Source organism: Corvus hawaiiensis, chromosome 3 (assembly GCF_020740725.1).
Source record: "Corvus hawaiiensis isolate bCorHaw1 chromosome 3, bCorHaw1.pri.cur, whole genome shotgun sequence".
In the NCBI taxonomy this organism is placed as follows: domain Eukaryota; kingdom Metazoa; phylum Chordata; class Aves; order Passeriformes; family Corvidae; genus Corvus; species Corvus hawaiiensis.
The window spans coordinates 106915301-106938425 of NC_063215.1; the positions used below are offsets into that span (position 1 = coordinate 106915301).

The following is a 23125-nucleotide window of genomic DNA, read 5'->3' on the forward strand; positions in this document are numbered from 1 at the left end:
GAGATTTACAGGAACCTTTGCTTCCATTAACAGGCCTCCCAGTGAGCCAGGCCAAGGAGACGGATCACCCCACCAGTGCTGGCCTTACGAGTGCCGAAGCCCTGAAGGATGGCTTTGGAAAGGTGAGGGATAAGGACAGGGATGAGCAGACTTCCTTTCCAGTGACTGTTTAGTGCTAGGCCCAAACTGTCCCTGAAAATCATAATCTTCCACTCTTGGGGGGTGGGGATTCTCTTGGGAATATATTTGACAGCTACAGAGCAATTGCTTGGCTATTTCCAGTGGTGGCAAGGTCACTGGTTTGGAGATGGTGCTAAGGTCATGCCGGAAGCATTCTTTATGTGCAAAGGCCCTTGTAGAGAAGTTCTGAATGGCAGAGCAAGCTACACATCAGTGAATGTGGGCAAAGTGCATCCTGGGAAGCACAGAAGCAAGGATTCTAATGCTCAATGTAAGCAAGGGTGCAAAATAAAATGGGAGAGTTTGATTTTTCCTGGTTACCTTTCTTTCTGTATCTCACAGCCCTCTCATTCTCAATTTTTCCATGCATTAACATCAATGTTTCTGCAACTTGTTTTCACGTGACTCCTCTTTTTGGCCTCACGGTCTCCGAGAGCAGCTGAGTCCTTCAGTAGCCAGAAGTGAGAAACAGCTGCAATTCCTGGCCATGAGTGTTAAGCAACAGCTACTTACCCCTCCTTGCTGCGTATTGCACATGGTTTTTATTCTCCTGCCATGGCCTGTAGGAAGGGAACTGCCTGCTCACTGATCACGTAGGCTCTTCATCTGTCTTGGAGCACTCCTGTGATTTTCTTGCTTCAAGCAGGGCCTCCTGACACAGGCTGAGAAACAGTACCTTGGAGCAGTGGGAGGTTATGGCAATAAAGCATTCCACCTCACTGTGTGTAATTGCCAAGGTGAGGACAGGAGACATTCTTCAGAAACCATTGGTTTCTGTGCCACTGTTATACTTGAAGTTCTTTGGGATAACAAAGAGATGTTACCCAGCTCCAGCAAGTTTTCTGGGCCTTTCCATTGTCACCCTCCACTTCCAAGCTCCTCTTTGGTCCCTGCAGGCTTTAGCCTACCGCCTGTCAATGGCACAGCTTCCAGTGTGCAGAGGAAACACCCTGGTAGTGCCTTGAAGAAGAAGGTCTTGAGGAAGCAGGACAACGTGCCCTTACTGCCCAAGAAGCCCATCATCCATGGAGACGGCAGCTTCCCACGCAACTCCTCAGGTAAGCCTGCTCCACAGCAGCTTTTTCCTGCACCGGTTTTCCTTGCACAAGGAGCACAAACTGCCTCCTGATTCAGCCACCACAGCTGGGATCTTGGGTTCATAGCCTGTGCTGAGAATGAACAGCAAATCTACTCTTGAGTTACTCCAGCTCGGCAGAACTGGAGCAGTTGGTTCTTATTGATCCATTGGAAAGCTGAGCTGCATAAAGTAGTGGTAAAGACCTAAGCTCTGGCTTTTGCCCATCCTGATAGAGCAAACTACAGCACTGGTGCCAGGAGGCAGCTGTAACTGCAGGGATGAGCTCGGGGCAGTCTGGCAGGGTGTGCTCACTGTGCACCTACGAGTACCACCACGATCAATTGTCCACTCTCCATCTTGGCCCTCTGCCTGTGCTGCTGTCCGCCTCTGCAGCCAGCTTTCCTGCTCTCCCAGCAAGGGTTGTCTCTGCATGGCAGTCAGCCACTTGGTGCAGCCGTGCTGCTGCTCCCAGAAGTGCCCAATGGCTTCTCGCCGCTGCCATCCCACGGCCTGCAATGCCAAGAGGGAACAAGCAGCGCCTCCTGTGTCACCCCACCCAAATACAGCGGCCTGTGTAGCAGGTGACAGCCAGGAGGGGCTGCCTGGTGCTCCCAGGCTGTTTGCTGCCCGCAGTGAATACACAGCACATAGTCCCTAGTGGCTCTTGCCTCTCCTGTGAGGGCAGCCTGCCTGTGCTATGATCCTGAGTAGGGTGAGAGAAGAAGAAGGGAGCTAGGAATGATACTTTGAGTGCTCTTTTCTAGTGATGCTACTTCCATGGTCACAATTGACCAGAACTAGCCTGACGTGGCTCCCCATTCCTATTGAATATAGATGTGTACATCCACATCCTTCTGCAGTGACACCACTGATGGCAGTGACAGGGGTACACCAGTGACAGCCAGATTAGCTCCCATCTGAATATTTTTGATGTTACACTTCCTCCATACTGTGTGAGAACATGCAGGGTAGCACAAAACTTCTACAGATTCTAGAGCAGTTCATCTAGATTCTGTGCAATATTTAAACTCCATCATTTGAGACAGCTCAGATGTTTCCTTGTACACATTAGAAAACGACCTGTTGAGTGCATGACATGAAATTGATGATCAAGAGTCCTTTGGATGACAAGTGGGTTTCTTAAGAAATGCATTTATCATCTGAATTTTCTCATACCTTGTAAACTGACTATCAAGAGATTGTGTCTGCCAACAATTTGCATCTGTATTTACGTATTCTTATCATCAATTTGCATTTGGAAGGCTTTTTTATCAACCATCTGGGCTAGAGATTCCATTTTTCCACAAGAGAAAGCTTAGGCTTGCACAGTGTGCACACAAGTCCATTTGAGGACAAACACATTTCACCTCAGCATCTTTCAAATACAGCCAGTGTGTACTTTATTGAAATAGTAAAGATTCATGATGCTTGGAAAGAACAAAATCCATGAACTACTCCCTTCCCAAGAGCAGGCTGAAATGTAAGTGCACTCAGCTGCCCTCTGTCTAGAATATTTGAAGCCAATGGGAACAGAGGCGCTGTGAGGTGTGAAGGGTCAGGTATCGCTGTTCCCTGGTAGCTGCTCTGAGGGGATTCAGCCGGGCCCAGCAGGACTCGCTTGTTCAGGCTCGGCTTGGTGCTGTCACGAGGCAGCTGCAGGTCTTTCCTCAGGGAGTTGCAGAGTGCCTCTGTCCTCAGGGCTCGGGGAAATCAGGGCGCTGAGACAGGAGAGGCAGCTGAGGGGTCCCTCGTGGGGAGCAAGTCCTGCTGGTGGGCACTGTCTCACAGGGAGTGGGAGCTCTGCGGCCTCAGGAACGTGCCGCTGGCTGTGGTACCTGTGGCACTTGGGAGCTGGCGCTGTGTGGGCAATTGTCAGGTTGAGCCAAGGAGCTGTGCCCAGCTGGGGGGGCTGGGAGAAAGCAAGGAGCCAGAGAGCAGGGAATTCTCTGAGCCAGTGCCAGTTTGTACCTCATGGAAGCCTGGCTGGGAGATGGGGCTGCAGGCCGCTCCATGGCGGGGTGCCTTGCCCGGGGCTGCAGCGCTCATGGCTGACCCTCTCCTTACAGTGACCCCGCAGACGGCCACTGGTGCCGAGCGCCGAGAGGAGCCGCTCCGTGGGAAGGGGCAGAAGGACGGAGCCTCTTTGGAGCCACAGCAGTCCTTGCTCGAGGCACTCTCCTTGCTCAGCAGCGATGACTGGTAAGAAAGGCCCCGTTCACTCTGTCTCCCTCTTAGCGTTAAGGTAGGTTAGGAGAGCATCTTGCTAGTGCCTCTGAGCCCCAACAGCCCAGAGGGCCGAGGGGCACCAGTGAAACCACTCCAGAGCAGAGAGAGGATAAAGATTTGAGAGCAGCCTTTTCTTGGCCTTGGTCTGCAGCAGTGCTCCAGCTGCAGCAGGTCCGTGCTGTTTCCTCGCTTTGCCTGCTGCTCTGTGGAGCTGCAAAGGAAATCTTGAGGGAAGAGAGAAAGCTGTGGGACAAGATGATTTGCTGGCTGAAGCCAGAAGCAGGATGGCAGCAGTTTGGAGTGTAGAAATTTGGGTGCCTCGGGGCCCAGTGGGACTGAGTAAGATTTGTCTCTGGCCCCACTGCTGGCAGCAGTGGCAGGAGTCAGGGTCTGCCCGTGACCTTCCGCATGTGAGTCCCAGGAGCAGCTACAGGGAGTTCTTCTTTCTGAGAAATGCACTGAGTTGTGCTATAGAGTCACTCAGCCTGTCATTAGTCCTGAGGGGCTCATGGCAGAAGAGAAGGAAAAAGAAATAAAATCCTCTAGGAATCTTGCACTTTTGCAAGTCAACTGTTTCCTTCTCACTGCTTCATATGGGCCTGAGATGTTTTGTCAATACTCACAATGTGTCCCAAACTTAGACACAGACAGAAGGAGGCCTGTAGAGGCCCAGAGGTGATAACCCCACAAATGTTAGGTGATACTGGTTGTCTTTTTGATGTCTGGGTTATCATCTACTCACTGCTTCATTCACCCTGGGATAAGGACTCCATTCACCCTGGGATAAGCATGAAAAATCTGCCACAATGCATCTCCTTGTGCAGTCGCCTTTGCTCTGCCCTGTCTCTTCTGCTTTCTCTTCCCCATTTCTGTTTGGTGCCCTGTGCGGTGCAGAGAGCTTCTGCAGCTGTGGGGGGGTCCGGGTGACACTCAGGGATGCCCGTGGCATCGGCCGCCAGCCCTGCGCTGCAGCCCCGATGCATCACGCGCCTTCCTGTAGCTCAGGTCCTGCCCAAAGCAAGTGCTGAGAGAGGGAGTTGTTTGCACCTTGTAAATAACATGTTGCTGCTGTTTTAGGTAGGGGCTTTTGGGAAAAGCTAGACTTTCAGCTGTTCTTGCCCGGGTGTGGAACCTTCTGGGGCATCCTGCTGCTTTCTTGGGGAATGTGTGAGGTGGAGTGGAGTGGGTGACAGACAGGCCTAGATTGCAGAGTGGAAACTCAGCTACAGAGTGCCAGTGCAGACTCTCACTGCTGAACTGCCTGCTGGGGCTAGCAAAGAAGGAAAATGCCCCAGACACAGCCCAGTGGGACTGTGTCTCAGGGACAGGTACAGGGAGGTGACAAGAAACAGCAGCATGGCACGGTCTCACAGCCTCCAGGAAGCACTGACATAGGGACTTCATGTGCCAGAGACTTCAGAAAGGCTGTCTTGTTAAACGGCCACAAATGAAGACTCTGAAAGCCCTCTATTTGCCTCTTGGATTTGTGTATGCTTTTGACAGCCACAGCAACCTGTGGCAGCGAGTTCCACGATTTCATCACGTACTGCTTGAAAAGCACCTCCCTTTGTTTGACTGAGCCGCCAGCCTGGTAAATTCAGAGGGTGCTGCCTAGTTCTTGGGTGGAGAGAAAGTCAATCTTTTTGGTACTTGCCTTTCAGGGAGCTGAAGGAGAAGGGACTCTTCAGCATCAAACACCTGGCTGAGTCCCACTCAGAAGTCCTTCTTTGTAGACTTCGTGAGGTTTGCTTGGCACTTACCAACGAGGTAAGAACATTGTTCTGAATCGTCCTCCGTGCTTCTTACACGGTGTGTAGAGTAGATATGTGCTTGTTCATCTCCCTGTGTGCTCAGGAACTGCCTTCATTTCTGTTTCTAGACCTTATCTTTCTCATGTCTGTCAGCTCTCTATAGGATCTGTGTGCACATGTAGCTCTATTTACTGGTAGGTCGGGCATCTGACACTCTCCTCTTGGAGCGAGCTGCCATTACAATGCAACGTGCAAATGCAGAAGCGGAGACACTAATTATGTTATTTGCTGCAGTCCAAATCTCTGCCCAAGCTGTAATTCAACACTGCCAATTAGTCTGTAGACTTGAGCCTGTGTTTTCTGTTTCCTGGCTGAGGGCTTCAACTGCTGCTGTTACTTTTTCAAACAGGAGCAAATGACTCTTTTGTCTTTATGACTTGTGCCTTTATGGCTTGAGAGCAGCCCTTGCTTTAATTTGTTTCTTTGTTTTTTGAATAAAAGGGCCTAAAACCAAAGCAGTGGACATTCCAGAAGAATTAAGTAGAACACTTTAAGTGAAATAATATGTTTTAGGCCTGCAGGAAGCAGGCCTGAGGCCTAGCACAAGTAGGTGCCAGAGTTAAGTGCCTTTCTGTGCTTGTGCTCTTCTGCTCTGCCTGTGCTTTTGTGTTCCCCTGGACACAGCGGGAAGTGTTGTCATTTCCTGGGACTTTTGTCTAAGGCAACTGGTTTTCTTTTCAAGGTGATTCTTATGTTTCCCCGCATGACTTCCCCAGGTGACCAACCTTCGCTCAAAGGTGTCTTACTCTGCAATCGTCACTCTTGGAGAGCTCTTTGTGACCTTGCAGAAGGACATGGACTCGGAGGTGGATGAGGTTGCTCGGGTCCTTCTCCAGATGGTGTGGAACTCCCCAGAGTTTGTTCAGAAAGCAGCCAGTCACACCCTGGGAGTCATGGTGGAGCATGTGACTCCTGCACGAGCAATGACTGCTCTCATGGACAGTGGAGTCCAGTAGGTTCTTCTTCTCTTAGTGATATTCTTCACCTTCTATTGTGTGTGGGGGGGGAGAAGGGCTGAGAGAGAGAATGGGAACGGTGGGAGGGAAGGGTCCTGTATCCTGCATCTTCTGTGATCTCAGTGACTTGATTCTCCAATCAACCTCACTTCTTTCCTCTTGTCACCTATTTCTGCCCTCATGCAGCCCTTTAGTTGACAGAATCACAGAGCTGTAGAATATGCTGAGTTGGAAGGGGCCCATCAGGCTCATCGAGTCCAGCTCCTGGCCTTGCACAGAACAAACACGCCAAGGGTCACACCATGTGCCTGAGAGCGTTGTCCAAAGGCTTCCTGAACTCTCTCAGGCTTGGTGCTGTGACCAGTGCCCTGGGGAGCCTGTTCCAGTGCCCAGCCACCCTCTGGGTGAAAAACTTTTTCCTGATATCCAAGCTCAACCTCCCCTGACTCAGCTTGCTGCTGCTTCCTGGAGTTCTCCCAGTCTGTCCGAGTTGCCTAGATGTGGTGAATGGTGGGCAAGTGAAAGTGCCTGCAAAGGCTAAGGATAGAGCCCTGTGGTTTTGTGGGAAGAGGGACAATTGCAACTGCAGCTGTGAGCGCTCTTTGATATTTCACAGCCCTAACCACAGAGGCCTTGGGAAAAACCATGCATCCTCATTATGCCATTCACTTGAGAAGTAAGGAGGGTTCTTGCTGGGGCATGGAGCACATGGGGGAGAACGTGCTGGATGTGGCACAGCCTGCACAGCAGGTGCAGCTCCTGCCAAGAGGAGTCTTGTAGGACTGTCCTGGCCTTAGAGGCCCACTTGCTATTCAAACTGATGTCTCATGTTAGCCTTGAGATGATGAATCACTGTACAGGCACCTTCACAGGCCGACTGCCATGGGACAGCTGAAGCAGGTGCTGCCTTAAGTGTTGGTGCTGGGCCTGATAGTCCCCAAGAGACACTGTCTAGAACAGGACAAGCTGGCTAAACTGACTGCCACCCTTTCCTCAGCTTTGGAAAAGGGGGAAACGTTCAGATGTATCTCTTGCCAAGCCTCACAGAAGAAACTGGCTGCATTGCAGAATATTCTGCAACTTCATGTCCCACAGCGTGTTTTCCCTGCATTTGTTTCTTTCCCAAGGTCTGCAGATTTGGGGGTAAATGGGTGCAAATATCCTCAATCCTGCTGCGGCTGTCTGTGTAGTGGCTGGCTCCTGATGGGTCAGCCTGGGTTGTCTTTAATTTCCCTCTTTCTCAGAGTGAATTTGGGGAAAGACGTTGAGTATCAGATAGTGCAGGGAGACTGAATTCCTCACTCTTGCTTGCAGGCAGTCCTTCTGTAGAGTGCTAACTTTGTGTTTCTCTGCGGACAGAACCTTCTACAGGTGTCCCAAGTGTCAGGGAGAACCCAGGCCTCCTTCCCCCAGCAATGACAGGGAGCATGCTCTGGCCAAGGCCTGCGCTGTGTCCCTCTGCTCCCTGTGCCCCAGTGTCCGCTCTCTTCTTCCCAGGAGCCGCCACGTCCAGGTGCGGAAGTGCGCGGCCCAACTCCTCCTGTCCTTGATGGAGAAAACTGGAGTCACGAAGCTCGCAGGAACGCCCAGGGCTGAGAGGCTGGCGCACGCGGCAGGGACGCTTGCTCAGGACTGTCACGAGGACACAAGGTAATGATCTTCATTTCACCTCCTAAAACAGGAAAACTGTTGGGTGTCTGGCTGTAAAGGGCAAAACCACAAAAGAGTGGAAGCTAAAGGAAATATTAAGTTCCCTCACTGTGTGGATGAGGTTCACAGAGTCACGGAATACGCTGAATTGGAAGGGACCCATCAGTGTCATCGAGTCCAGCTCCTGCCTGTGTGCAGGGCCCCCCAAGAGTCACTCCATGTGCCCGAGAGCATTGTCCAAAGGCTTCTTGAGCTCTGTCAGGCTTGGTGCTGTGACCACTGCCCTGGCTTGTCTGGGGAAATGACTGTGCTGGGGAACCTGAGGTTGTCCCGCAAGAGGGAGCATTGCCAACTTCCTGGGACTTGAATGATTCTTTCCTGAGATCAAAAGAGCCATCAGATGAGCCAGTCAAACAGTTTTGCTTGGCCTTAGGTGCACAAGACAAAGCCAAAATGTTGGCTAATGTTCATCACTGAAGGATCGCATACATCTATTTCTCATTAACTTAAGACTTTCCTAGAAATATTCCCGGGGTCTTTAGCCAATGTATTCAGTCTTTCTAAACCTCTTCTGCAGATTTCTGTAATGCTCTTATCTGTGGCTGAATGACCTCCAAATTGCTTCCTGAAGAAAACTGTGGTTTCCTAGTGGCAAAATCAACCCAAACCACCCAAATCCCCTCACTTTGAGGATTCAATTCCCATTAATAGCTGCCAAGAACGCATGAGCAACTAGCTGTCCCTGTGCATACATATGGTATAGAATAATCAAAAGCAAGCATGAGGCATTTGGTCCTGGCTTCCCTGCCAGTTAAAGAAAGGCAAATTACTGTGCAATGGCAGCAAGACACTGCTAATAAGCTCTGACTCAAAGCAGAGGTGTTTTGCTTGTTCCCTGGGATCCTTCGATGCCACAGAAGCGCACCCACAGTTTCAGAGTGAGATTGTATTTTTCTGTTGCCCCACGTTCTCCTCTTGCCTCTTGTGTTCAGCTGACAGCACTGTGCAGTGACAAGTGGAGGTAAACCTCTCTCTTTGCTGAGTAGGTAATGCCTTCTCATGCAGGTATGGCAGCTGCTGAGTTTAAGGTATCAGCTTATTCTGTTAACGCTCCTCCTTTGTTTGTTCACCTTCTATTCTTTCTTTCCTTCTTTCTTTCTTTCTTTCTTTCTTTCTTTCTTGTTTTAGGCATTATGGACAGGAGATGGTGAAAATGATGCTGAATCACCAAAAATTTAAAAGGCTTTTGGAACAATCTCTTTCCACCCGTGACCTGGAAGATATTCTGACAAGAATGAAGAAGAAAGTAAGTGCTTGGTAGGAGAAATGTCTCCTTTGTGCAAGTATTGCCACTGCTGATATGAGATCAAACATACCTAATCTTATCTCATTCCTTTTCTGCCAAATCATTTTGCTCCTGGGAATGAACTGTTGATCCGTAGCCTGTTCATCTGCAGAGCACAAAGGAATTGATAATATTAGGGGAAAAGTGGGGTATTGGATATTTTGTATATTGGCCACAAACAGGGAAGGGAAAGAGGAGGAAATGTGTTTACATTTAAGCATAACCCCCCACCCCACTATCCCTACTCTGCCCCCAGTGACGCAATTAAGTGAGAACAGTGCTTCTGGAGATAACAGAGTCTTTGCAAAAGACACAGGAAGCAGTAGTGCCAAGAAAATTTCCAAATATTCAAAAGATGTCCCAGTCAATCCCAATTCCTACAATTACTATCTGTCTTCTGGGAATACTGCCCTGCTGTCATGCCCTGTGCAGCTGGAAGAAGCTTGGTGAATTCAGCAGCATCCAGAGGAAAATCATTTGTTTGCCTGGGTTATTTTTTTATTCTTTTTACCTACGTTATAGAAGGGAGTGTGCCTTTGTGCAGCACCAGGGAGAGTGAGTGTGGAACCAAATCAACTTCCAACACAATGGGCCAACCTCCAAAGAGTCCAAATTTTTCTGCAGCTTCCTTTAAGAGCATTAGTTCCCTACCAGTTTGCATTATTCCCATTTATGCTCAAGAGGAATGCATTTGGGATTTTAGACTGCTGCTCAGTATGGTAGCAGCCATAACCTGCCTTGGGCTATTGAAAACAAAGAGTTGGCATCACTGAACCTCTGGCCTGTTTCCTTCTGTAAGTTCGGAAAGGTTTGCCCAAGCCTTGGTAGCAGTGATCCTGGTTATAAGTTGTGTTTTAAACAGGTAATTTCCTATTTTACATTCTAAAGATCCATGGGGTTTCTTTATGCCTTTGTAGGGGATGGAAACGCAGAAGGATGAACACCCATCTGTCGAGAAGCCTGTGAAGAAGAGGAGCGATGGCTCGAAGAAGCCCCAGGCCACATTGCCTTCTAGTAAACGGTACTGAGCACTTTAGTTAGATGTGACAAAGCACGTGGCAAGCTTTACATGTCTCTTCCTCAGGAAAATCTTTCTGGTGGAGATGACCTGTGCCAGAGATTGTTTCCTTTCCCTACAAATGCTCTATCATAAAAAATGTCTCCTTCTGCATTACGCTGAACACAACTTCTCTGGAAGGGTTTCCACAAAAAATGGGCGACAAAAAGACACCCATTGGTTGCAGCTCAGAAGATCCAGTGCAGTGGCAAGGACAGTGCTGTGGAGGCTGTGAGAGGGCCATGTCTCCGCTGCCTCACTTGGGACAAGTAAATTCAAGCAGGGTTTTTTTCCTCTGAGAGCAGTCTTTTTCAGATGGGTGTTTTGATGAGAAGTCCCAGTCTAGAAGCAAGATGCCGTTCCCCAAAATAGCACTTCCCATGCATGTGGTTTGGCCTTCCTGAGTCATGGTTTTCTTACCCTCAGACAGTACCAAGATGAGTAGTAAGTAGCAAGCCAGTTCCTGAGCAACTTTGGTCAACAGGTGTCTCAATGTGGACGTTTTGTCTTGACATTCCTGTCCTTCATACTGTTTGCTTGATGGACAGCATGTTTGGTTTATTTCCCCCTGTGCTGCAATCAGCATTTGAGACAGGAATTTGGTCCTTGCTGTCTCTTCCTGCCAGTGGGAGAGCTACTTGTACCTGTTGTCCTCTGATAACAGAGGGGATTTATTTAGCTCTGTCATGCTCAGCGCTGGCAGGAGAGTGACCACATGCCTCAGTAGCGTAGTCAGGATCTTCCCATGCTCAAGAGAGTTGTTCCCAGTGGGTTTGTTAAGCTGTGGATCTAGTCTCTAGGGAAGCAATCATGTGAGCGTAGTGCTGGGATGTCTGGCTTCTGTTTTTATCCCTCTTACGGATTTTCTGGATCCTTCAGATATGCCCCTATCCATCTGTTCAGATGCATCTGAGCTACTTTTCCAGATTGTCATGCCTGCTGTAGAGACACTTCTCCAGAGGGATGAGTTTCCTTATTATAAGACGCACACCTCCCTCATGATGAGGCATTTAAACATGGAAGTAGCGTCTCTCTTTCTTCACAAAGCAGTGCGACATGTGTACCTGGGAAGCCGTCTGGAGATAAGTGAGATGCATCTCATCCTTGGTTTTCCTGAGTAAGCACTGGTGAGAATGTTGCTTGCAGATTGTCTCCTGTAATGATTGTGTAGCGGGTTTGGTTTGTAACCAGGCAGAAACACCAATTTAGTGTAGTGGTTTGGTCCAAAATACTCATTACTATTTACCTTCTGTGAGATAAGAATTAGGAGAAACGCAAAGCAGTCACCAAACTTGAAAGAATAGAAAGAAGTTTATTAACAGACCTAAAAGAAGAAAAACAAAGTCATACCACGCCTTCAGAACACTTCTCCTCCCCCCTGCCTTTCTCCCTTCTTGCAGTGATAATGTAAAAAGACAGCCCTTGAGATGTTCAGTCTGTTTACCACTTCCATAATAACCTTGTTCAGTCCATTTAGGAAGAGGAGTCTCTTGCCCATGCTATGAAAACATTATCGCAAGGAGCCAGCCACCCGGGTTGGTTCTCTGCTTGCATGTGAGTCCCTTCCCCCGTCTTGCAGCTTTTCCCACAACTGCTTTCGAGGGTCCACTCTTGAATTGCTGGGGTAAAATTTTAAGGTTGAGCCGTTCAGAAACAAAAGTTCTCTTCACCCATCTCTGGGAGTATTTCATTTCTAAGAATAGAGGCCCTTCTCCTTCCCTGGAAGCAAAGGGTCTTCCTCATCTTCCTCTTTAGAACTATCTCTGGGAGCATCTCTAGGACCTGAGGTTTTCTCCTTTTCCATTTGGAGCAAAAGTCCTCATCACTTCCATCTCTCCCTGTTCAAACTTCTCATGAAATTACAGCTGCGTCAGCATCTGCTTATCTCAGCGCAGGTGCTTTTGCTCACAAGTACAAGTTGAATGCTCCACCCCCCATGCCTTCATGAAATTACAGCAGGTACTCTGATCGATCATAGCTTCACAACAGAATTTCAGCTTTAAGCATCTCCTCTTTCACTTCCCTCCGGTTTTCAGCTCTTCATAGCACTAAAAGGGTTAATCTCACCTAGGCCTTGCAGCTGGAATGTGGCTTATCGCTGTTGGTCACATGACCTCTGCCAGACAGCCGTGCAGCTTTAGCTGAATCTTGGCAGCTCTGGAGAGGGGGAGCCGAGCCGCTCCGGCTGCCCACAGCCCTGCTGTGGGGGGGGTTCCGCGGGTGGAACAGGGCCCGTCGGCTCCAGGATGGCCGTGGCCCGACCCGGCCTGGCCTGAGCAGGGCCTGGGCCGGGCCCGCTGGCCCCCACACGGGGCCCGCAGCCACCTGTCCCAGCACCGGAAACAAGACAGAGAGAGTCTGCCTCGGGGTTTCCTGTTCTTAAGTGTGGATCACAGAGGCGGTCACAACTTTAAGTGGCTTAAAGAATTGTCCATATTCAAAGTGGCCAGCTGATAGGTTCTGTCAGGTCACAGAAGGAGCTGTAAGCACTCCTTTGCAAGAACATCACTTCCGGGACTATGCTTGCTAACCCATGACAGATTGTCATGAGGTCTCCCGTTGTTTTTCAGATCAGGATTTTCTAGCTTGAAATCACATCATTAGGAAACCTCCCCAAGATGTTCTGCTCACAATTAACTGAAGGTATGATCACCAACAGGTCCGCATTTGGTTTTATTCAACAGGGTGAAGTCTACCTCTGATGGACGCCTCCTACGCCGCCCAAAAGCCCAGGTCACGTTACCTCCGGCTGTGGAAGAAACGGAGTCGCTCCAGAAGCTGTACAATCTCCTGGAAGCCAAGGAGTTTAAGACACGGATGGAAGGAGTGGCACTCCTCCTAGACCTGTGCAAAAGCAGCCCCCAGCTCGTCTCCACTAACACTGTCCAAGTATGTAGGGTGTCTTCATTGTTCCTTTCCTTTAGCTCCTTTCCCAAGCCTGTAGCAGGCAAGTTAATTCAGTGTGTCTTGGCACTACATCCTGGCTGTGTGGGACAGGCTGCTGCCTCTTACCCTGAAATATTTAATTCAGGTCCACGCTTCAGGACAAGTTCTTTCGGTCCAGATGTATTTGTCTGGCAGGTGCCTATTGATGCTGTTCATCAGAGGAGGACAGAGTTTTCTGCTGGTGTAACTTCTGCTGTCTCCTACTCCCACTTGGGTTAAGTGAAGGGAATCCAGCCACTGAAAGCGTGGCAATTATTCTCCAGACAAAAAAATGGGTTTGGATGGGGAAGAGAAGTATCAGGCTGGGCAGGTTTAAACCAATTTTTTTTAAAAGGATACTTCTGTAAACTCCGACTTGTCTTGCACAGGCACAACTCTGGTTACTCGTTTCCATCGGCATCCCTAGTCCTCTTGGTAAAGACGGTGCTCACCCTTCTTGGGGGGGTCTTTTTTCTCTTTGGAAAAGGAGGGAAATGGCTAGGGACAGATCTCTTCCTTCTCCTCCCAGTAGCTGCTTTTTCCCTTTGTCCAGAAAATGGTGCCTGATAATGTGGCTGTCAAGGGACTGAACCTGCTCTAATGAGAGCGGTCCAGCACATTAAATTTCAGAAGTCTACCTGCTGGGTAGACAATTGGTCTGGATCCTGGAAGAGTTGATCAGAGCCCTGCACTTCTCCAGACACAGGTTCTGAGACAGATGGAACAAAACCTGGATCTCCTCCAGCCATAGTTTTGGCAAAATCGTAACTGCCCTCAGAACTTGAGACAACTGCGTAGAAAAAGGGGCATTGTAAATATCTGGTTCCATACTTCGAAAGCAAAGATACCGTTTTGCATCAATAAATGGGATGAATTTAATGACTGAAATGTGGAGAGAAACACCATAGGAACTATTCTGTCCCCACCCAAAGCTCTTCAAAATATATGAAAATCTTTCAACCAGCATGAGGTTGCGCAACCATTCCAGTGAGCGGCCCACAGGAAAACAGGGAAATTGTGCAAGCAAGTGCTGACCTGACAGGAAGGATCACTTTCATCTTTTACATTGCTGAGTGCTCACTTCTGCGTCCCTTCCTCAAACAAGGACATTTTAATCCAGCTTTCATGTTGTTTGTTCTCTTCACAGATTTTTGATTATTTTGTCCCGAGACTTGGTGATACGCACAAGAAAGTGAAGCAGAAGGCGCTGGACGTGCTGGCTGAAATCGTAGGCATCCTGAAAGATGGCTTAAACCCGGTGATCATCTGTCTGGTTGAAGGAATAACAAACAACCTAAACTCAAAGGACCCCGGGGTTTATGCCGCAGCTGTGAAAGCGCTGGAAGAATCCATGGCTCACTTAGGTAAGGCTGAGCCCTGGCATGGACTCTCCTCAAGTGTGTCTCTGCCTCTGCGAGTCAAGAGAACGCTGAGTGCCTTGACAGCTGTTGTTGTCTGTGGAAACCTCCAGCTGACATCCACCAGAAGCTGTGCAGGTGCAGTCCTTACGCACCAGTCCCCCAGCAGGCTTGAATGTGCATCAGCATTTCCCAAAAGTCCCAGGAGCCCTTGGCTCTGTGCTGCTTGTCTGAAGAGGAAGTGCTGGACTACAGCTTTGCTGGAATTCAGGGCCAAAGGGATTTTTGGAGTTTGCCTGGGCCCCAGTTGACTTCCCAAATGAATAGCTTTGCTGTTGGCATGAAGGGACAGCGGCGCATCAGAACCTCTGCAGAGCAGCCTCCTGGAAGGCTCCACATCATAGGCATTAGCTTCATTAGGACAGCAGGATCAGTTCTTTACTGCATGCTTGCATGAAGATCATTTGGGACCTCCTTTTTGTATCTCATGCAGGAAAGGAGCTCTTAATAATACCCTGCTACTGAAACCCACACTGGGGTGTAGCTCTGTAGTGGTTCCCAATGAAGCAGATTGCCTGCTTTGTCACTGCCAGCCCTGGTGACCCTGTGAGGGACCAAACTTCATCCCACACACGTTCTGTCTCCAGGAAAAGCTTGCCTTGGCTTATTAGAGTGGCAGGACTCGAGGCTTGCAGGCCAATGCAGGCAACAGTAAATTCAAACATGACCCCCAAAACCGCGACAGATAGGCACAAGGAAAACCAAAATACATACGCCGGTCAAGTATTGGGAAATCAGTTCATTTTCCAGTCTCTCTGCCAAGATCTGATTTCACAGATGTTACAGAACCCCACAGGCTACTGAGGCACTGAGCACTAATAGCTCTTGTATGAGTAACTTGGAGTCTTGTCCCTAGATCCACACAGGTAACCTGACAATTTAAAAACAGCTTATCCTTCAGGTGGGAACGGAGGTGTGCATTTTGGAGCCTTCTCACCCTTTTCCATAGGGGAGGGAGAAGATCACCTCTGCAAAGCTCTGGGATGCAAAACCTTTTCACTGCTTACGTGTGATTGAACTCTTGAGGTCCCTGATGTGAAATGTTTAACATAGCTCCTGGTACAGCAGACAACTTTGGATTTAAAAAGTGACAGGAGAGCTTTTCTTTTGGAATTTAAAATCCTCCCAGGTAGGCTGGAAGGAAAGAAGAAAAGGATTCAAAAATCGGCAGGAATTTCCTTTCTTTTACAAAATGTAGTTGCCCCTGCCCTTTCCCTCCCCACTGTCCTTTCTCTTATGACCTCAGAAGAGAGAGCAGAAATGTGTGTTTCCCTTGTAGATAAAGTATCCCTGATGAAAGAGTTCAGCCACCGCAGGAGTGAACTGAAGGGCCAAGCTCTGCTGGATGTCACGGAGCATCTCTCAGGCATGGCCTCCCCTTCTAAGGCAAGAGGTCTTCCGAGGCAGAATTTACAGGGAATGCCAGTGAATAGACACTAGAGTGGCTCCTCCAAATCAGGAGGTGCTGAGCTTGTCCCTCCTGCCCAATACCCATGGAAGGTGTATTGGGCAGGTTTTCCCTGGCTGCTGCAGAGGTGTGCAGCATCTGAGATGGGGGCGGCGCTCGGCCTCGGGGCTGAGGTCTCACTGGGGCATCTCAGAAGCTGCCTCCAGGAAAGGGAGGGGCTAAAAATTCCCAAGCTGGCTCCTCTCTTGGAAGCTCAGGGACAGCTCTGATCCTTTAGGGAAAATGGTTGCAAATGCTGTTTCAGGGGATCGGTTTGTTTTGTCCTCACAGAATTCTTGCTTTGCTCTTGGAAAGTTTTGAGGCGGAAGCCTGCAGTGCCTGGGGGTCACAGCTTAGGTCCAAACTCAGCACACATGTTAGAGGCACGGATTTTGTGCAAGGCAGCCTTTGGGGGCAGAGGGGCAGAAGCAGAGTGCTGAGGCTCCCTGCCTGTGCTGTGGAAGTGCCATTGGACTGAGCATTTCAGGGTGTGCAGTCAGGGTCTTCCTATGTCAGCGCTGCCCAAAATGCTCCAAATGCAGCTGATAATTGATTGCTCAGAGGAGCTTGCTATGTCAGCAATAGCCAAGGGATGGAAAAATGATAACCTCAATATATACTAGAGAAGACAGTGTATAGCCTTGCTTTATTTATAGCCTTGCTTTAGCGGGGTCTAAATCCACTGCTAATTAAGCCAGGTCACAAAAACGGAGTCATCCTTTTTATTAGAAATCTCTCAATTTCCTCTCTAAAGTGCCTTTCAAACCTTCAGCAGTGGGTTTAGACAACTTCTAAATGGAAATAAACAGCAATTTGACATTTTGGTCATTCATCATGCTGGAAACAGATTGTGGAATGATTTAGTAAAGGTGTGAAGTCTGCCACAGGTACAAGGCTCGGATCTGGAGAAATTAGTCCTGAGGGCTTGGTGGTTCTGTTTTGGGGATGTTCAGCTGCTTTGCCCATTTCTGGATCATGGGGCTCTCACTGTTATTTCACTGATCTTAGCCAGAGAGACTCCCAAAATCACAACTAGAGGTAGATCCTTGTTTGCATTAAGGCTGGTGGTTAAGAAGTTTGCATCTCTCTTCCGGCAGCGCTTGTGGCATGGGTTTATCCCAGGAGCCCCGAAGTCGTCCAGCGCTACGCCCTGCCCGTGCTCTGGTCCTTCCTGGGGAACAAGGCGCTGCCTGTCCGAAGCGCCAATGTCCGCACTGTGGTCACCAAGCTTGCCTGCGCCCTCTACAAGGTGATGGGCGCCAAGCTGAGGAAGCATGCTGCCAGCCAGCCTCCGCATGTGCGGGAAAACCTCTCCGACATTTTGGGCTGGTGAAGGCTCAATGACCTGCAGGAAGATGACAAAGTGCTGAGTTGGACACCTCCGGACGTGACTTCTTAGCTGTGCCAAAAAGGACAGAATGCAAAGGAAGGGTGTGCACCTGCCCCCGCTCTCTCCACCCCCCTTCCTAGTCGTGGCATGGGGTGCCTGAAGCAACTTCCAATTGAGGACAAGGTGAAGGCTGAGCATGGCTCAGCCTCACAAAGAGGTAAGGCGGGAGCTGGGCCGCTCTCTGGCGGGAGGAAGGCTCTTGTGCCAGCCTAGAGAGCCTGGGCACATTGCCAGGGAACAGTTCTGCCCTGCATGTGCCCCCTGCACTGAGCTGTGCTGCTCCCAGTGCCCCGTGGAGCTGTAGGGCTGCTCAGCTGTGGGGCCGGGAGAGGAGCAGGAGGGTGCGTGTGCAGCTGAGCCATTCCTGGAAAGCACAGGCCTCTGGGCTCCCTGCTGTCCCAGGGCAGCCCAGAGGCCAGGCTGTTCCTGTGCTGGCTCTGTGCAAGTGGGTCAGGGTGTCTCCCTGGTCTGCCTCAAGTGGCTGCTGGCAGGAGCATGTTTCCCTGTGCAGCTCTTTAGAAGTTTCCAGGGAATCTCTCACATGAAATACTGTAGCTTCTGATGCTTTATGTTGGCATTGTGGCCTCTGTTATATTTTATGTTTCCATTTTGCAGGACTGACTGGCTACGCTCTTGCGAAGAAGTTTACCGTGGAATCTCCCTCTATGCTCCTTCCCTCCAAGCCATTGCCTCCCATCCAGAAGAGCTCTCCTTCTTCTAACACAAACAAAATAAGTAGCAGAGAGCAGGAGAATGGGAAAAATGTCACCGGCAATGATGATGACAGGAGAAAAAAGCAGGAGCTGAGTTCAGAGAGAAAAGGACATATGGTAAGGACACCAACCTAAGTCCTGTCTGGTGGATTTCCAGTTTATGTGCTGTAGGCAGAGCTCGGAGACCTTTTGCTGTGGTGTGAGGCCAGGGAAGCAGCTGAGCAAAGGGAGAGCTCAGCAGGACACTGCACTTCAGGCTGTCTTTGCAGTGGGTGTGTTGTGCAGGCTTCATGTCCTCAGCGGGTATCAATAGCAGGGGAGGTCTTTGAATGGTTTCTGGCTCTCTTGTGGCTCCTGCTCTGTGTTATGGCTGAGAAAACACCAACAGGCAGTCAGAGCAGCTGAAGTTGGCCAATCTTGTGAACCAATCCTTCTACATTTAGTAAACTACAGGTATGTGTGAACCATCTCTGTGTCTTGGTGGTGTTTTCTGTCAGCTGTGTCCGGTTTGGACGGAGAAAGGTGTTTGCTGGAACAGGCAGTCCTGCAAAGTCAGTTCCAGGTTGTGTCAGCTTTTGAGTTGTACAGCCATGCCCTTGTGCCCAGTTGTCTCTGATGCTATTTCTAGACTTCATCAGCTTCTGGGCAGCTTTGTGCATTCTGGCACGGCTTTGTCCAGAGGGAAGGGATGGCAGGTGGCCATGGGGAGAGCAGCCCAGAGCCCACCCCCACGATTGCCTTTGCAGCAGGGCCAGGACCTGCAGTTGTTTTGGGTTTGCCGTGCGGTGCAGGAGGAGGCAGATGAACAACAGCTTTGGTAAACAGAATGTCCAACCCAAGGCTTGTGTACTTGATTCCAGCCTTGCTGAGAAAGGGCCCAGCGTATCCCTGAGAGGAACTGATCCGTCCACTGAAGTTTGAACAGGGCCTGATTTGGCTCTTTAGCTGTGCCAGGGACAATGGTATACTAAGGAAGGGTGTGCATCTGCCCCCGCTGCCTCCACCCCGCTTGCTGGACATGGCATGGGGGCCCTGGAGCAACTTGGGCAGGCAGAGGCCTTCCAGAGAGCAGCAGGGCAGGGAGCTCAGCAGAACTTCCTAAATGCCAGTGAGCCTGAGATGATGGATGTGTGGGAGCTGGAGAGCACCGAGCACGCCCAGAACTCAGCAGCATCGGGGCTCAAAGGCTGCTGGGGAACTGTACGAGGGAAGGGAAGCAGCAGCAGAAATGAGGGGCTTGAGAAAAGCAGGTTTGGACATCCTGCAGGATGGCTTTGTGGGGACTTGGCTGGAGATCCGCACTGGCTGTTAGGTGCTTTAGGGACAGGGAGAGACTAGGGATCCAAGGCCATTCCCATACGATCCAAAAGGCCAGTGGAAGCAGTGGCACCGCAGAACATCTTGGTGCCAAACATGTGGATGCCATCTGGGAATGTAGCCACATTTCCAGAGAAGTGAGCACAGGGATAGTGATGGCAAATGTGGGACATGGCCTCTCCCTCACCACTTCCCTTTCCATTCCCTGTCCTAGACCAAGCTGCTCCATTGACATCTCTGCCAGGTCTCAGCTAAGAGCATGGCTAAATGTCTTCAGGCATGAATGGGGGCAAGGCTGGATGCTTGATCTGAGGAGTACTGTGTTCTACTCTTTGCAGGCTTCCTTGCTGTGTTCCAGTGGTGGGGATATGAAGAAGGGATCATTGGGACCACCTTTGATCCCCCCAATACGCAAGGCAGTGAGTCCCCCTGTGAGCAGTGCGGCAGCGTCTGTCCCAAGCTCTCCGCAGCTGGATTTCCAGGAGTCCCAGGAGATGAGGTAAGCCAAGGTTTCTGCTGCTCCAGTGTGCTGTTCCCCTCGCGTTTCCCATCTCGTGAGGTTATTTTCCACAGTCATCTCTCCCTTGTATTTAGGCAAACCTCAGTGTATTCCCCATTTTGCCCATCTGTGGTGATCCAGCACAATGGCAAAGCCAACACCATATGCCCTAAGAGCAGAGGTGGTTGTGGGGAAGAGGAGGCAGGGCTTAAGAGCACCTCAGAACAGGTCCTCTGCTGGACTTGGCTACTGATTCCCTCTGTGGTGTTTGTGCTGTCATTTGGGAACTGTATTGCATGGATCTGGATACTGTGGTTCTTTGAATACTGTGATCCTTGCCTGTCAACTTCTGCAGCCATGAGGATATGTCAGGGCAAATATTGGCTACTGAGGAGGTGTCTGCAAATTCAGGTGCTGCTCCTGTAAATGTCAGGTATGACTTCTCTGTGCCTGGGCCTCCACCGTGAAACCAGAGCCCAGATAAAACTTGGGGTACAGATGTATCATCTGATCGATGTTTAGTATTTCGATCTGGGCTTAAGATCAAAGAGGGCAAGGTGCTAGAGAAGAGTTATAGGACTGTACCTGATGCAAAGACATTGGCTTGGATAAATGTGTGAGAAAATGTAGCTGTCAAGCTTATCCTAGTGACAAGGATAAAGCAGGAGTCCCAGAAGTATCATTCCAATTGAAAAGCGTCCGTAGGGCTTTTAAAGTGCAATCGGAATATCCTTACCTAGCAGCTGAGTTGGAAAAGGCCTTTTTGTCCTTGAAAGAGCAAGGAGGTGTACTGTCATTCTCAGGAGAGAGCAGTGCTATGGCCCCATGTAGCCCGAGACTGTCACCAGTGTAAGGCATGAGCAGGCAAAGTCAAGCTTGGGCAGGAGAACAAAAGTAGCTGCCCTCCATACAGACTTGTGTCTCAGCTCAGCAGCTCTTGCTGCTTCACAGAGGCTGTAGGAGCCACTTGGCTGCAAAAGGAGAGAACTGGGCAGGTCTGATGCAAGTTGAAGAATGACTGCTGTGTTTCAGCCGGAGCTTGGCAAGCTCTGTGGGACTCCAGCACCTGAAAGCTTAAGGACAATTCCTCAGCTTTGCATCGTGTTGGGTTTATGTGTTGCATTTCCTCCTTCATCAGGGGGACCATGCTAAGAAGGTTTGCCTCCTTTGATGCTACACACATTCCATGCCCTTCTCTTTCTACCTCCTCATATGTTCTTTTGTCCTCCCTTTTCTCAAGGCCAAGATCCAGCAGCCGAAGCAAAGAGAAGAACTCTGAACATGCAAGTAGGTACAGGGCATGTCTGTCCTAAAATGACCATTGGAATGCTGACCCAGGGGTGGCATTGTGGCAGTTTGGTTGAAAACCATCCTGGTTTAAATGTCTTCAAATTCCTTTCAATTCCTTGATGGGCTCTCCCAGAGCCTGGTCACTGGGAGTGTGCTCCGGTGGTGCAGTGAAAATTACTCCAGGAGCTGCACTGGTACCTTGGGGCTCGGGAAATGCACCGCAGGAACAGAAAACATTCCTCTCCATCCTGCACATGCCTTTCATCTCCCTGCACCCTTTCTAAGGTCATAATTAGTAGAGAAAAAAAGACATTTAGCATGAAAGGAGAAATGTTCCCACTCCTTCCTCCTGCCTTTGAAGGAAGAAGGAGAACACCTTCCCTTGGGGCAGTTCCTGTGCTGAACCCTTTGAGATCTGAAGGAGATTCATGGACATTGCCTGGTTTTGCATGGGAAGAAATAGGGAAACCTCCTTAGACAGAAAGGCCTTGTGAATGTTCCAGTTAAGGGGAAGGAGACTTCCAAATGGATGCAGCCTATGCAGGATCAGAGTTTGTCATCCTCTGACAGCACAAGCCTAAAGCCACCTATGGCAGGTTCACGATGGCAAATCCCTTCCCCGACTCTCTCTGCCCGTGTCAGTATTGCAGGCTGAGGCTGGGGGAGGAGATGCCTTCTGCCTTGTCCCCCGTCCCTGCCTTGCCTGATCCCTGACAAGAAGAGTTGTGCCAGACCAAATGAGGTGTCTGGTGCATGTGTGTCAGTCCCTGCTTTCAAGTTCAAAGCCTCAATGCCAGGGTTGTTGTTCCTTTGCCATCTCTGGGCATGGAATGATAGGAGAGATGAGATTTGAAGAAACAATTTTGCTGATGCAGAAAAACGATTTATCATTGGTGGAGGCCTGTACAGAATGATTAGTTCTCTGAGTTTCAAAAGCTCCGTTGGAGAGCATTTCAGATTAACCTGCACCATGCCGTTTCCATTAAGAAAATTTTGAATTGTCAGGATTAGCGAAGATCAGAAATGTTTTGAGGCAGGTCATGTTTATGTTGGGTTTGGGTGTCTCTGCAGGAAGGAAAGCAGGGAATAAACTCCTGGAGCAACAAAGCAGAGAAAGCTGGGGCGTTTGCATGAACAATGTGTTCCCTACAGATATGGGCTGCTTGAATAGTGGAGACATGTAATGGGGATTGCAAATCTTCTTTTGCTTCTAACACATGGTGCCATTGTTTGTGTCCCAGCACTGCCTTTGTTGTAAAGAGAAATAAAAACCACCAAGAAAACCCAACCAAGAACTGAGGGGGAGTTACAGAAACAAAGGCCTTGAAAACTGGCTTGGGAAAGCAATTACTTCCTAGGTGGAATTGTCAAATTCTAGAGACCCCTGTGGGTTGCTAACTGTTTGGAAGGAAAGGGATCCCCAAGTAGTGGATGAGCCATGAGCAGCACAGAAGCAAAGTAGTGGAATCTCTCTCTCCCTTCCTGCCAGCTCCATACAGTTCAGAGCAATTATAGTGATGCTAGTTTCATGAAAAATAAAAACAAAGTGATCTTCTCAATAATAAATAACCCCTCGAGTGCCTCACCCATTAGTTGTGGTGATTGTAAAGGTGGGAGTTCAACTAACTCACTTCTTCCCTTGTACCTGATCTACAGCTTCTTCTGAGTCTACAACAAAAACCCAGAGGAAGAAGGGAAAGAGTTCATGGTGTATGATAGGACCTGGGATGCCTCTATTCCCAAGGGAACTGGCTGAACTTTTCGGCTTGAAGACTGACGTGCGGAAGCCCGGCCTTGGCAGTGCAGGTCTCCGCTCGCAGCCT

The 23125-nt window shown here is 49.6% G+C and overlaps 1 protein-coding gene and 2 long non-coding RNA genes across 4 annotated transcripts; all 3 read left to right on the forward strand.

Moving 5' to 3' along the window:
• Positions 1 to 3313: 3313 nt before the first annotated feature.
• On the forward strand, positions 3314 to 6052 carry LOC125322563. Its single transcript, XR_007202081.1, has 3 exons — positions 3314 to 3457; positions 5146 to 5251; positions 6012 to 6052. It is a non-coding gene; the product is annotated as an uncharacterized LOC125322563 (long non-coding RNA).
• Positions 6053 to 6205: 153 nt separating this feature from the next.
• On the forward strand, positions 6206 to 9130 carry LOC125322513. Its single transcript, XR_007202041.1, has 3 exons — positions 6206 to 6247; positions 7749 to 7901; positions 9090 to 9130. It is a non-coding gene; the product is annotated as an uncharacterized LOC125322513 (long non-coding RNA).
• A 45-nt stretch (positions 9131 to 9175) lies between these two features.
• Positions 9176 to 17571, forward strand: LOC125323514 (TOG array regulator of axonemal microtubules protein 2-like). Of its 2 annotated transcripts, XM_048298558.1 has the most exons (5): positions 9176 to 9207; positions 10164 to 10267; positions 12988 to 13192; positions 14376 to 14592; positions 17191 to 17571. In XM_048298558.1, exons 1-5 carry the CDS (start codon positions 9196 to 9198, stop codon positions 17424 to 17426), a joined length of 774 nt encoding a protein of 257 aa, XP_048154515.1. In that variant the 5' UTR covers positions 9176 to 9195; the 3' UTR covers positions 17427 to 17571. The 2 variants fall into 2 exon arrangements, with proteins under 2 accessions (XP_048154515.1, XP_048154514.1); XM_048298557.1 differs by lacking the exon at positions 17191 to 17571 and having other exon boundaries at positions 14376 to 14967.
• Positions 17572 to 23125: the final 5554 nt, after the last annotated feature.